The sequence below is a fragment of the Ceratosolen solmsi genome, unplaced genomic scaffold, assembly GCF_000503995.2.
Source record: "Ceratosolen solmsi marchali unplaced genomic scaffold, CerSol_1.0 scaffold70, whole genome shotgun sequence".
Lineage (NCBI taxonomy): Eukaryota > Metazoa > Arthropoda > Insecta > Hymenoptera > Agaonidae > Ceratosolen > Ceratosolen solmsi.
Window position 1 is genome coordinate 254287 of NW_011948448.1, and position 15303 is coordinate 269589.

General features: G+C 25.4%; 3 protein-coding genes across 3 annotated transcripts; 2 read left to right on the forward strand and 1 right to left on the reverse strand.

Annotated features, from left to right (window-relative positions):
* Nucleotides 1–3225: 3225 nt before the first annotated feature.
* On the reverse strand, nt 3226–9868 carry LOC105366331 (protein tumorous imaginal discs, mitochondrial). Its single transcript, XM_011504739.1, has 5 exons — nt 9594–9868; nt 8047–8522; nt 7716–7979; nt 6987–7431; nt 3226–3567 (listed from the first exon to the last, which is right to left on the reverse strand). The coding sequence occupies exons 1-5, from the start codon at nt 9787–9789 to the stop codon at nt 3392–3394; spliced, it is 1557 nt and encodes a 518-aa protein (XP_011503041.1). The 5' UTR covers nt 9790–9868; the 3' UTR covers nt 3226–3391.
* A 1722-nt stretch (nt 9869–11590) lies between these two features.
* On the forward strand, nt 11591–14056 carry LOC105366333 (Ubiquitin-fold modifier 1). Its single transcript, XM_011504741.1, has 4 exons — nt 11591–11746; nt 12095–12151; nt 13471–13601; nt 13821–14056. The coding sequence occupies exons 1-4, from the start codon at nt 11730–11732 to the stop codon at nt 13904–13906; spliced, it is 291 nt and encodes a 96-aa protein (XP_011503043.1). The 5' UTR covers nt 11591–11729; the 3' UTR covers nt 13907–14056.
* On the forward strand, nt 12158–13277 carry LOC105366332 (uncharacterized). Its single transcript, XM_011504740.1, has one exon. It carries the CDS (start codon nt 12301–12303, stop codon nt 13249–13251), a length of 951 nt encoding a protein of 316 aa, XP_011503042.1. The 5' UTR covers nt 12158–12300; the 3' UTR covers nt 13252–13277.
* Nucleotides 14057–15303: the final 1247 nt, after the last annotated feature.

The window sequence follows — 15303 nt, forward strand, 5'->3', positions numbered from 1 at the left end:
GGGGAGGGGGAGGGGGGGAGAGAATAAAAAGGAAACACTGTATTAACGGGCGCGTAAGGATAATTTGCAAGCTTCAGGGAAACGGGTATATGGATTCACTTACAAATATTTCAAAGAGATCAATTTGACAATTTGGACTACGTATATATTTTTCCATTTATTACAGCATTGGTTAAATAACAAAATTAATTCGGTAAATTAAATATTTTAAATTTTAATCCGTTTTTCAATTGTCGCAAACTTCACGATAATTCATATCTAATGAGAAAAAATTATTTTTTCCTTTTATACCCTTCTAACAGTGTATCCCGTAATATCTATTTATAAAGATCATATTACTCATATATAAACGATTATTGATATTACAGTCACTCACATTTACATACTCATCATACACCATATAAAATAAGAGGCATTACAAATATGCAATAAGATTTAAGAAAGTAACAAAAATTTGTATTAAAATTTATTTACAATTGAACCTACTAATTTTTAATCGATAATTCATATGATTTTCAAACTTCTCAAATCAATTGTATACATATTCGCTAAACATTATAAAATAAATACGTGTCTATCAGTGAAAATGTTAATAAATAAATCGTAGAAAATGGTCAGAATCTTAGACACAAATTGCTTTAAACTTTAAAGCACAGGTACATTGAATTTAAATATAACGAAGCTTCTTTAATAATTATATATGTTTCCAGTAGACTAAAATAAATGTTTAGAAATCAGTTCTACAAATTATGCTAATATTTATAATTTTGCATTAATAAAATATAAATGAACAATTAAATTATTAGAAATAGAATTAGTTAAAATATTGAGATTTTTAAATTAAATTTATATCTAAAGATCATTAAAATATAATAGAATATCGATTATATAGTGCAAAATCTCTATATTTACAAAGGCTATACTCAACAAAAATGTCAAGTTTGCAAAAATTTTAATTTAGTTGATATTTAACTTATCATTCATATTTCATTAGTCCTTTTTATGATTTCAAACAATATTTCATAATTTCAACTTAAAAATGTTACTTGCTCTTTCAATTTCGTTATCATTATAAATTAATAGTGTAAAATTATTGTGTATATTTTTTAAATCATACGCATAAAGATGCGAGTTTTCATGTGTTATTGTAAGTCAATTAAAAAATACCTTTTACAAAATAGCATCATGAGAAAATGATGTGACTATATTATTATTTATCATAATTATGAAAAAAAAAGTTCATAATTTAAATGATGTATATAATAAATACGAATAGATGTTTTATTTCATTCTTCCTTTTAAATAAAAAAGATATCTTATTTATTTATTTATTTATTTATTTTTTTTTTTTATTTTTTTTTTTTTTTTTTTTTTTTTTTTTTTTTTTAATAAAGTGTAATTTCTTAATATTTAGTATTGACAAAATTATATAAAAAAGAATTTCTATAGGAAATGATAACATCTATAAGAATGTAAATTATATTTTTTTGATAATTATTTTATTTATTAACAGAAAAATTTCGAGATTCATATGTAATTTAAGTATTTATAAGTATACAGTGGTGGAACTTTGCTATAAACTTTTTTTTAACAGTAATTGATACATCAACTTATCAATGAAAACTTAAAAATATATAGCAATATTTTCAGATCAAATTAAGCTTCAAGCATGTTAGTTTATTCATAATACTTTTTATTTTTAAGATCGATAAAAACCTTCAAAATATGATTACCTCAGCATGTTAATGTGCACAATACTAAAAGATACTTTCAAGACATTTTGAAAATAAGAAAATTAAACCTATGAATATTGTAAATAAAATTTGTCAATTTTTTATAAATGAAAAATAATAAAAATTTAAACATTTTTAATTAATTTAAGAATATTCCATCAATACTTAACATCGAATTGTCAACTTTTTAAAAATGTTTACATTATTTATTTTAACTATAAAGTTAGACCCGTAACCATTGTAATAATTACAAATTAGTTATAATTGTGAATATTATTATAAAAATTGTCGGTTTTGTATATTTGTTTATCACTTTCAATTAAATAATACAAATAAACTCTGTTACTTACATATTTTATATGTTTCTAAAAATTAGGTCAATATTGATGTAAGAATTTTTTACAATTAATAATAATCAATACACACTATTTAATTCAACAGTTAGTTATTTTCACTTTACTCAACAATGAGTTAAAAGAATAAATGTCAAATATACCAAATAGTTTATTTTGCCAATAAATTCTGAATACCAACGCAATATGTATAGTTAAGCAAAATTATTATTTTAAATAATGTTGATGAATTCGAAAACTTCTCTGAACGTTGATTTCATGTTAATGAAAAAACATATAAGAAAAATTGTCAATCAACTGTATCAGTTTTAATTGAAAGACGTAAGCAATTAAATAGTTCTAAATTATGATTTTTCCATTAATTGTTTACGTATTAAATTATTATTATTTTTTTAATATTTCATTGAATTTTTCATATTCAATTTGAATAATGTGATTCGTTTCAATAATGTAATTTCTTTAAATTTCTATAATTTGTTCAGAAAATTACCAAAATTATCAAAATTATTTGCTGCTTGTATAACTTCATTACTATACACAACTATATTGTATGATAATTATGGTTTGTATAATTGGCTTTGCTAATATATACAATGATAGATTTACAAATCCATCAACTTTAGTTAGAAACACAGCAGTGTGCAATTATTGTAAGACATAAAAAGCAAAAAATATAAAACAAAATTTCCGCTTTCTTTGTTTTATTTATTTTTATCCATAGGTAAAAGTATTTTTAACTACAAATCAATCGTATGGTAATCATACATATGAGAGAATAATATTACTATTCGCTACTAATCTTTATGTAATTGTTGAAAAAGAACAGCCATCTATAACAAAAGTCTAAACCTTAGTTTATAATATTATACAAATATAAATTAAATTAATCTTTCATTTAAATTACACGTTAAATACATATTTTAAATAATAAAATTTTGAATCAAATTAAATTTTAACAATATATATTTGCTGATACATTTAATGTAAAATTAACTTTATTATTAAAATATTAATTTTCAATTTAATTGTTTTTTTACAACATTATTATTATTATTATTATTGTTATTATTATTATACAATTTAAATAAGAGATAGCTGTTCTCTTTGTTTCATTTTTTTTTTGTTTTTTTTTTTTTTTAAGCAATTGTTCCTTATTTACTTTGATAATAAAAGCATTGAACGATATATTATATAAATCTTTGGAGGTTCTATGTTTATGGTCACGTATACATTTATCACGTACAAACCAATATTTTGTATTCCCAAGAGTTATCCATATACATTTAAGTGCGTATGCATTTTTTTTTAAGACATTTTTTGTCTTGCACTTTCATCGTCGTCATCCGAAGCGTCTAGTGATTTATCCGAAGGATCACTCGTTCGTGAGGATTTCTCTTTCTTTTTCGTCGATTCATTACTATTTAATGCTTCTCTTATCAAATCCATTAGATCAAATGGCTCTAAGTAACATTGTTTTGATCCTGGAACAGTTTTAATTTTATAATAATTTAGTAATAACTTTTTAGAGCGACGATAAATAAAAGACGTAATTAATAAATAAAAACATTCATAACAATAATCTATATATCTATTTAATATTATATATGATTTTAGAGTAACGAATCGAGTATGCAGACGACAATCATTTTTGAGCAATTATTATTGGTACAATACAATACAATACAATAAAAAATTAATGACAAAATTATTTTCTGTTAGTGCACAAATTAATAGTGTATTGTTACAAACACACGAGTGCACCAAAGTCGTAATTCACTTTGTTAAATTGAAGCATCGTAGTTATTTTACATGACGATGAGAATTAGAAAAATAATTTAACAATGGATCAAGATAAAACCAATTTATCTTAAAATATTTTTTAGAAAAAAAGGGTTGGGGTGGGAGGGCTTATTTAGTTAATTAACGGCTTACCTAAACAATATTGAATTCCTGACTGCTTATTATCATTGGCTTGGCCCAATTTCAAACCTCTGTATGAAAAAGTAAAAGCGAATCAAACAAAAAATGTAATGCTTCGTGCATTCGGGATAACGTGTTAAATTTTTAACATTGTCCCCCTTAATAATCTTGAGAATACAGCTTACAATATATAAGCGTGTAGTAACACAACAAAGATTCATCGACTCAGCAAGTATAAAAATAAACTTTTTTTTTTTTTTTTTTTTTTTAATTATGAAATAATATTTACTTATGTAGTAATGAAATAGAAGTTTGAGCAGATTTACAGAAACAAGATGTCAAAATTTTAATTTTTTGTTTTAAGGTTTTTATTTCTTTCAACACTTTAAATGCCAAACAAATATTTGGGATTTCTTACCAAATTTCTACTTATTATAAATGCAATATAATAATAAAAGTATATTTGTTTAATTCGGCCAATGAATTTCAATTCATTATTTACTTAATTTTTAAGAGATAATTTTTCATTAATCGTGCATGATAATTTCTATGGGCAAGTAAGTAGGTGCATATAACTGAATTTGATAATAGATTACCTAATTATTTAGTATTTTTATAATATTCAACGATCCAATGAGTTGAATGTACGTATAAAATTCACTGAATCTTACTTACTAAAGTTGTACTTGTATTTCGTTTATTACGAGTAACTTGCTTAAATTTCTTTTGCTTTTATAAAAACGAATTTTCAAAAAATTTCAACCCGAATACAATTAGAGCGACTGATATACCAAAAATTATTAAATAAATTTGATTTACTTTTTACCTATACATACACCATATGGAGCGATTATAACTAAATATAAAATGACTGATAAATCGATTGATTTTTATCATTTTACAATACACTAAATAAACAAGCATTATACCGAGTAATTGTTATTTGAATTCTAAGAATGCGAATTCGACACAGTTGAGTAATGAATCATTTCGTTAAACTCAAGCAAACTAATATCATATACGGTAAATTATTTATTAGTCATATTAAAGAAATATCAATACGTCGATTATCTATTTTACATTTTACTAAAAAAAAAAAAAAACTACATCCTTTCGATCACGATTATTCGTAGTAGTTCCTAGTACTTTATCACTAAACTATATTTTTTTATGATTTTATCTAGCGCAAGTAAGTAAGTAAAAAAAAAGACAAAAGACAAAATTCCTCATTGTTTTCGTTATTACATTCATTATCGACATTATTTTCATTACAACAATGCACATCAAGTAGCTAAAATATAATTGATTACTGCAAATAATGGATAAATGTACTTAAAATAATTTATTAATAAAACAAAATACTAAATTAAATACACTTCTTGTAAATCACTTATTTTTTAATTTGGGACATAATTAATGTTGCAATAAAAGCAAAATTATTTGGCTAATTAAAAATTATCATGGAACAGAACTGCATTTAGTTTTCGAGAACCGCAAAGGTGAATTCACTCACCTAATATTTCTAGTTTATCCGAAAATCGCCCTCTTCACCCTATTAAGTAAGCCTTCCCCTTGATTTGTTTGATTTTCTGGATTCGCTTGAGTTTGCGTCGACGTGCCTAAAAAATTAATCGATCTCATAAATGAAACAAATGAATATACCAACGATAAAGTTATGTTAATTAACTCAATAATTAACAACAACAACAACAAAAAAAAAAAAATATATATATATATATATATATATATTTATTAATATATCGTTCAGAAAACGCCATATAAATTGAAATTGGAATTTTTCTAAAATCAAATATATTTTTCAAATAGCTTTAATGCAATATATAATTCGTTTAAAATGTAAATAATGTTCTGTTATTTTATCAGTAATATGCATTATTATTATTAATTTTTTTGAAATTGTAATGATTAGTTCGAATTAATAATAAGTAAGACTTGTATACTTTTTTAATTATACATTATAAATTTTTATAAACTGCAATAATTTTCCTAACATAAAATGAAATATTCGGTTGGAAGTTAAAAAGTAAAATATTTGACGAATTTTCACGTCAAACGTAAAGGTTAATATTTAAATACCAAAAACTACATTAAACTGTTTTAACAAATTCTTTATTAAACATATATTTTCTCATACATAAGATTTATTGATTATTTCAAAATAGATAATCATCTATGTATAATCTATTGATTATTTATATTTATTTTAAAATAAAATATATGCAAAAACTCATATTAGAAAAATTCTTCATATACAAAAGATAACAAGAAGGCATTTTCTGGTTTTAACGTATTTTATTTACAAAACTAAACTGTAACAACATTTACACGTAACGGAGAAACTCAAGCGATCCCTACAATAATATTTATTCTAACAATCTCTTTCTCTTACCAAAATCTTCAATCGCGCATTGTTTGAAGTACAAGCCTAGACACCGTGAATCTCATAAATAATCAAATGTAAAAAAATATAAAGATATAAGAACATTATTCTCAATTAATTTAATTTATCAATTTTTAAGAAGCATTTAATAAATTTAATGTTAATAACATTTTCGTTTTAGATTACGTGATCGAAATACAAAAGTTTTTTAAAAGCCTATTTTTATGCTACAGTTAATTATATTTTTACACATATGGGATTATTATTATTCAAGTTTACATAAAAATTTTTAATGAGTTTTCACATTTTTCATGAAGCTCCTTAGTCTATAAAAAAGAAATATATATTTGCACATAAAGAATATTTACTTGTTACAAAATTAAAAAATTATACAAATTCAAGTAACTTAAAATAGTTTTATATAAAACATGAGAAATATTCATTTTTTATAATAATAATCTACAAATGTAAAGTAATATTTCTCTTGAATCATAATAAAATAAAATTACTTTAAAAACGAGGATATGAGTCAAGGAATTTAAGCTTATGGTCATGAACTGTTCTGCTTATGTTTCTTACCATCCTTTTTAGAGGTAACACCGTACACCTGCCCAGGCGTATCTTCTTCTAATTCCGCGTAAGCCTGTATCAAAGCCCGCTGCTTTTCACTAAGCGACGACGACAGTTTAATCCTGATATGAACATAATGGTCACCATTACCGACTGTGTTCACTTTCTTAATGCCCTTGTTGCCGAGACGTATGAGAGTATGCGAGGATGTATTCGGTCGTATTTGTACGGTGATGTTCTCATAAACACCTTCGATACATATAGTGCCACCGAGAATGGCCTGAGAAATCGAGATGTCGGCCTCCGTATGAATATCTGCTCCATCACGGCGAAAATAATTCGACTTTTCCACGTGGAATGTTATAAAAAGTTCCTTGTTTCCAACAGCCATTCGCACTGTTTGGCCGTCCTCGACTCCGGCTGGTACTGGTACTGTCACTTTTTTTCGTTGTACCTGCGACATAACCAGACATTTGTATTCTTACTAATGTTAATATAGCAAAACTAACAAGAGCTTTCACAAGACTTTTAATAAGATCATTCAAAATAATATTTAAACATAAAATGACTACTGCGTGCTACCGAGTAAAACTAAAATATCTAATATCTACCGAAGCTTTTATTTTCAAAATAAAAGTCAATATAGCCGCCACGTGGATAAATATAATTTTTTGTCAACAAAATTGAATACTTTATACAAAATTTAAGTATTTTTATAAATAATTAAATTTCACTTACTGTTTGTCCTTTTCCTTCACATTCCATACACGGATATTTTATGTACACTCTAGTACCATGACACTGCCTACATGTAGAACGCATAACAAACGGCCCGGTACTAATTGTTTCCATTCCAGTTCCATTACAATAATTACACTTTATAGGTTTATATCCTAATTCACACCTATTACCCATGCACTTTGGGCATGTATCGACAACATTAATATTTATATCTTTATTAACACCTCTTGCAGCTTGAGAAAATGTTAAATTCATTATCACCTGTTAAAATAATTGATAAGTAGTAATATTCTCATTTAATCAACTATCAAATTAAATGTAGATTTACCTCTTGAGCAGAACCAAAACCGTATTTGGATTCTGCATAGTCTTCAAAATCTGGAAAACCACCAACAGTATTGAAACCAGCATCACCAAAAATCTTTTTAAATAACTCTTCAGGATTTATGGATGATTTAAATTGCCAATTAAAGTCACGAGTATCGTGACTCTTTCCTGATGCAGACGATGAACCCATTCCCATTTGTTCCGACGTTGCACCCCATGTATCATATTCTTTTCTTTTAGTTTCATCGCTAAGGACTTCATATGCTTCTGATACCTCTTGGAACTTTCTACTAGCATTCGGATCATTTTTATTTGTATCTGGATGATATTTCTTTGCCAACTGATAGTAAGCTTTCTTAATATCTTTTGCAGATGAATTTCTCGAAATGCCTAATATTTCATAATAATTTCGCTTTGCAAATAATCCGCTTGATAAATGAAATTTTCTATAAACTTGCAAAGTTCCTGATATGCAATCTATGATGTATAAATAAAATAAAACATAATGTGATTAATATATACAATTATTTTGTAATTAATATTTTATTTAGAAATAAAGTGATAACATAAATGAAAATAAACATTATTGCGTGCATAAATACAATGAATAATATAACTAATCTTCTATAACAAGACAAAATTGATTCAATTTGCAAACATTTAAAAAACACCAAGTGAATGTTTACTCAAATATGGTGTCATATTTTGTTTGCAGTGTATGCATAAACGTGTTGTACGTACAACATGCGTGTATGCCTATATATACATATATATATATATATATATATATATATATATATATATATACATATATATACACACACGCATGTTGTACGTACAATGGTGTAGTGTGTGTGCATGCATGCGTACGTACGCGTGCGTATAGGCGAGTGTTCCTATACGTATATACATTTGTGTTATATAATTGAGAAGTATTATATTATTAAACTAAATGGCCAAAAAAAAAAATGTGGATTAATTTTTATAAGCATACGTCACTTTAAAAAACAAAATATAATTTAAGTAGAATAGGTAGTAGTATAATAATTGAACGTTTCACATACTTATGTACTGGCATAATTATTAATTATTTTTATAATTCATAAGACTGATTATAATATTTTCAAACTAAGCAAATAAATTATAACTGCACCTTTTATTTAACTTACGTAAAATTTTAAATAAAAACTAGCAAATAAAATGGATTCACGATAATTTAAAAACAATTATAAAACACTTATAGAACCAAATGAAAAACAAAAACAAAAAAATCATTTTCTCACGGATAATCGAAAACACTAATAAAAGACGAACTTATGAAGCTAAAAATATCCATAAAAAAAAAAACACATGGAAAACTTATAGGTTAGGTAAATTAAAGTGTACCGGCTATATCAGCTTTTCAATGCCTAAATATTACTAACTTGAGTGATATGATAAATTTATGAAAAATCATATTGTTAAATATATTACACAGAGATTTTGAACATTTTACAAGTCCTTGAGGAGTGATGTAATAAATAAAAGACCGAGTAGTGCTGTACTTACATTTTTGAGTTTTTAATCGAGACCACGGATTGACAGACTGCGAACTGTAATTATAAAATTGACTGCAATTGCCGCATCTCGATAAGATTGGGGTTTGGACAGTTTGTGATTTGTTACGACCGATTAAACACAAATTCGTCGACCGCAGAATAGAAGCAAAACCCTTAGTGGTGGCCATATTGGCTGAAAGACGCATGTTAATTATTAGGTAGACGACACTGTACCACCAATAGACAATGAGCAGCCAGAATAAAAAAAAAACTAACGAGATGGACGATGGTCACTTTACGATTATTTAATGTAAACCTCGACTATGCGTATTAACGGTTAACTCTCCTTAAAAACATATCGTCCAAAGGACGGAAACTAAAAGTTAGCGGCTAATGCACCGACCAAAATGTGATAATTATTTGCGCATGCGTGATTCGTTTTTCTTCTTTACGCGGAATTCCACTTTTACGTCGAACTTGAAATAATTTTCCAGCCCATTAAAAAGCTTGATTATGATTTTCATTCTGTTTTTTTATAACAATTGCATTATGTTAACAATGAGAGTAGAGAGAGTAGATGTACTCGTTCGGCCACTGCACTCAATAGAAAACAAGGATGATTGTAGAAGGGAAAATCGATTATAATGAAATTATTGCGTTCGCTTCAATTATATTTAACATTTCACTCTCATCGTCATTCGGGCTATTTAATCCTCACTTTTCGCCCAATATAATCGAATGGCTAAATTGTCAATATCTCATTGTATGACAATAGTAATGATCGGATTCTTCGAGTAAAATTCGGTTAAAATTACTGTTATTATCTGTTAGTATGAAGGACATATTAGTAAGATATTAATTATTTTTTTAAGAAAGCGGAAACTTTTGGCAAATGTCAAACACATATTTTCCCCTTGTGTTTTCCATGTGTTTTATCGGCTACTTTTATTTAAGTCTTTCCGATATTATTTCAGCATTATATTGTCAATCTCATTTATTAATTATAATTATATTGATATCGTATTCCTCGTATAATACAGTCATAAGATCTTTCTTTTTTTTTTCTTTTTTTTTTCTTTTTTTTTACTCGAAGTCATAGAAATTTGTATTTAGTAAGATAATTGTAATTTTAAGCGACACGAGGCCCGTGAATATTGAATTTATTTCGCCGACATAATATACAAAATATCATTCATATTTGATAAAATGGCTTACGTTAATTTTAAATCGGTCTCCCGCTAATGCAGTGCCAAACATCAATTAAGATATTATCAATTTATATTATCGCTTGTATAGATGAAAATTGAAGTATCATCTATTTTATCTTATATCTTTATCATATATGTATCAACTTTCCAGTACTGCTAGATAATTAGTAAGTAAATCTCAAGAGATGTTTTTCAAATCATAGAGAAATGTAGAGACGAACGGTAAAAAAAATACCTTATTTTTATTTAAATCTCCAAATGATAAAGTAAAACAAAAACAAACAAAAAACTAAATATATACATAAATATAATAAATAAATAAATAGAACTTCTTCTTAATTTTCCTATTAAATATATAATAATGTAATATTATCTTTTCACTTTACGTATAATAAGTATAAAATCTTAATTATAATCACACATCGCTTGACGTTTGTTTTAATATGCTATTTACCTTTAACTACATAATTCATATATTTATTCTAACAAACTTACTTTATGTAATATAATATGTACTTTATTAACTAAAACACACAAGCTCACTGCTTATGATATGTTTCATAAATCAACCAAGAAAGCGCGTTTGTATCCTTTGAATCTTGGGCGTAAAGTATCTAATCGCACGAGTTGGTTGCCTTTCCTTTTCACAGATAATCTTTTAATTGGAGATTTCAAGCACATGTGTGACCGTGTGACCGTCTGACCTACCCCACTCGTGTTCATTGTAAAACTAAGGTTTCCACGTTACCCCGTAAGATGTCGCTAACAAATGCGAATACTTTTAATACCAAATTCAAATGGCATTGGTAGACAGGTTTACCTTACCAATGCATTAGTATGCGTAGCCAGTAGTTGCATTAACGAGATATTTAGGTTAACTTACGGGCACTTTATGTATTTGCCTTGATTTGAATAATTATTTACGAAATTCGCTGATAATGGCACCTCCGCAAAAGTATACCTTATTTTATCATCTTACTCTCCATACTTATATTCACAGATGTATATATATATATATATATATATACATATGCATATACATATATATATATCTTTAAATTTTATCTAATCTTTGAATATCCAATTATAAGTGTATTTAACTTCTCATGACACATTCGCAACATATGTTTCTATAAAATTATTCAAAATTTTGAAGATGAAATTGATTTGTTATTAGAAGTTAATAGAACGAGTGATAATTAAATATATGGATAAAGAATATTTTAAAAAAATTAATATAATAATTTTTTATCATAATTATACAATAAACAATTCTGTAATAAATTTATGATGTTTTTTACAGGCCCAAGGTGACTTTTAAGATTACATTAACATCGGATCCAAAATTACCGTTCAAAGTGTAGGTTCTTTTAAGCGACTATGACAGCTAGAAATCCATTGTCAATACATGTTAAATATTCTTTTTCTTTTCTTCGTAATTAAAGGAATTTTTCACATTGATATTTGTATCTGTATATCCGATATAGTAATTTTTCTATTAAATCAAGAATGGACCAAAATATTAATGAAATATTAAAAACTATTGACTTCTACTATGAAATATTAGAAAATCCTGAAGTTTGTACAAACATAAGCAGCGAATACATGAAAAAAATCTTTCAAGCCTGTATATACATTGAAAATACAATTAGAAAGATTGAAGAAGAGGAAAAAGAAGCTTGTTTTGAAAGTCATTTAAGCGCATGGATGTTAAAAAAGAATAAAAATATTAATTATAGATGTTCTGATCTAAAAAATGCGTGCGATAAAATGTTAGAGTTTTGCTTAAAAGAAAAGAAAATTTCCACTATAATCATTGATGAACTTTTACAAATGTATATTCAGCAGTGTGGAAGTGTTAGGCTAGAATCAAGCATCAATTATACATTAACTAAATCAATGCAAGCAAATGCTATATTACAAGCCCTTAAGAATTTAGAATTTTCCAAAACTGATATCGAGGATGAAATACTTATAGCTTCATGGGATTTTGAAATTAAACTTGGTAATAAAATTAAAGTAATAGAATATATAGCGGACATGTTTAACAAAGAATGTTTTTCAAAACTCATTGAATTAGCTTATAAATCTGAAACAGGAAGTTCAATAAATATTTTAATTTTAAATTTATTCTCAAAAAAGCTATTAAAGAATCATCTTCGATTATACTTGGAGTTGAAAAATACCAAAAGAAAAGTTCTGTTAAAATTATTAGCAGATAATTCTCAATTTCAAGTTACTTTTGTAGACTCGACTTTCTATTTTGGACGAAGTATGGAATATGATCACGAGTGTGGATGGATTACAAATACAGGATTTTCTTATAGTGACTTAGAAAATATGATAAAAGTTTTTTTAGATGGTCCCAGTGAATTGCATATATTAATAATTAATAGAATTAAAATAGCAAAAGAATTGGATGAAATTTGGAAAGATATAGAAAGAGATTGTGTTTTATAAGATCAGAATTAATTAAAAACAATATTGCGAGATTTTATTATAATGATCTTGTAAATGATGTATTATATTTATAATTATCTACCTAAAGAATAACCAAATCATTGAAATAAAATTTTTTTTTTTTAATATAAAGCTACTGATTTTCTATTGTGTCTTGACAATGGTTATAAAATGTCCACTTTGATTTCTATATAATATTGCTATCATATCGTATTATAGGCTTAGCGTACCAGAAGATACACCGTTTACAGCTGTACTGAAGTTTGCGGCTGAAGAATTCAAAGTTACTCCAGCTACTTCTGCGATAATCACCAACGATGGTGTTGGAATTAATCCACAACAAACTGCTGGTATTATAACATTTTAAAAATAACAATATCAACTAAAATTACTTTTCACAAAAACGCTTTACAACAATGAAATTAAATTTTTGTTTTCATTTTGAAATTGTCTTTAAAATACATCGATGAAACTCTAATTACGTGAACAAATATTTCTAAACAAATTTTCATCAATAATTATTAATCATTGTTTAGCGTATATAAAGATAAAAAATCTTATTTTTACAGGTAATATTTTTCTGAAACATGGCATGGAGCTCAGGTTAATACCAAGGGATAGAGTCGGAAAAAGTAACCGAGGTCAATTATTATAATTATCATTCTTATTATTGTTATTATTATTATCAGTTTACTGAAAAAGAAAAAAAAAATTATATATGCACTTGATCACAGAATTCTTTAATTCAAAGTTATGTATGTTTTTTTTTTATATAATATTAAAATATAAGTAATACTAAAGAAATGATAAAAATGGTAAAAATATTTTTGTATATATAAACAAAATAATGAAACACATACGTGGAGTAGAAATAGTTTTTATAGATGAGTTACATACAAGATATAAGATTATTACAAAGACCTAACTACATCACAATCTCATTATATTATCGTCTCATTTTCATTATCAAAAACCACATTTGTAATTTTTCTTCGTTATAAAAGCACTTGCGCTACAAAAGTATGAATTTTTGTATTTTCTTTTTCTTTATACATAAAATAATACTAAATAAAAAATATTATAATTTTGTTTATAAAATGCTACGATTTTTGTTTTTTCTTCATATAATCTCATATTTAGTAAAACTTTCTTAAATTTAAGTATAAAAATCTTAGTTAATAAAATTAAGCTGCCTCCTAACAAATTCATATGATCATAGTTTAAAATATCGTTTTTGGCACCAGTATGGTGATAAAATAATACTGCTTAAAATTATGTTTCACTCTTGTATAAAAAGCTACTTTTTGAAGAAGAAAAAAATACACTTTCATTTGTCGTGATCTTTCGTAACACTACATTTTCACATGGCACTATAATAGTGGTAACTATATTTGTCATAATCGTCACAAAATTACAAACATTCCAGTGTAAAAAGTTATATATTCATAGTAAAATATAGTGTTGCAAAAATGTTTCAGTATAGTAAGTGTAAAATAGATTTTAAAAAAACATTCGATATCTTTTGCATCTTTAAAATGGATATTCATTATCTATATAAATTGATTTTACTTTTAGTTTATCCAGTACTCTTAGAATATACCATTATTTTGTATATAAATTTAATATTTTTAATACATCACAAATGGCCTGTAAAGTATATTAAAAATGTTTAATATTTACTATTTATAATTTAATTTATAAATTTCATATTTTTGATAAAAATTTAATAAATTTTGATAAATCATATTAATAATATTAAAAAAATTGTATGTTTTTAAATTACAAAAGATGCCCATGTAAAATTGAGGTATGTTACAACATGCCCCTTACTCACAAAAATCATTGATCATATTTATTAACTTATTATTTGTAATACTTAGAATGATATTTTGCTTAATAATTATCTAAAGTGTGCGTTTAGACTTAAAATAAAATACGAATTTTAAGAAATTCTTGTTTTTTATATCTCTCGTAACGCTAGTACTTCATATTCATTATAATATATCTAACGTTTGATACAACTTTCTACTAAAGTTTTGATATATAAATCTT

What these genes read in the sequence shown, in the direction of transcription:
- LOC105366331 (XM_011504739.1), bottom strand. Translation starts at nt 9,789, where the DNA reads ATGCGTCTTTCAGCCAATATGGCCACCACTAAGGGTTTTGCTTCTATT. An exon ending in TCGATTAAAAACTCAAAAAT is followed by an intron (nt 8,523 to 9,593) that starts GTAAGTACAGCA and finishes TATACATCATAG; the next exon opens with ATTGCATATCAGGAACTTTG. An exon ending in GTTTTGGTTCTGCTCAAGAG is followed by an intron (nt 7,980 to 8,046) that starts GTAAATCTACAT and finishes TTATTTTAACAG; the next exon opens with GTGATAATGAATTTAACATT.
- LOC105366333 (XM_011504741.1), top strand. An exon ending in CCAAAATTACCGTTCAAAGT is followed by an intron (nt 12,152 to 13,470) that starts GTAGGTTCTTTT and finishes ATCGTATTATAG; the next exon opens with GCTTAGCGTACCAGAAGATA. An exon ending in TAATCCACAACAAACTGCTG is followed by an intron (nt 13,602 to 13,820) that starts GTATTATAACAT and finishes TTATTTTTACAG; the next exon opens with GTAATATTTTTCTGAAACAT.
- LOC105366332 (XM_011504740.1), top strand. Translation starts at nt 12,301, where the DNA reads ATGGACCAAAATATTAATGAAATATTAAAAACTATTGACTTCTACTAT.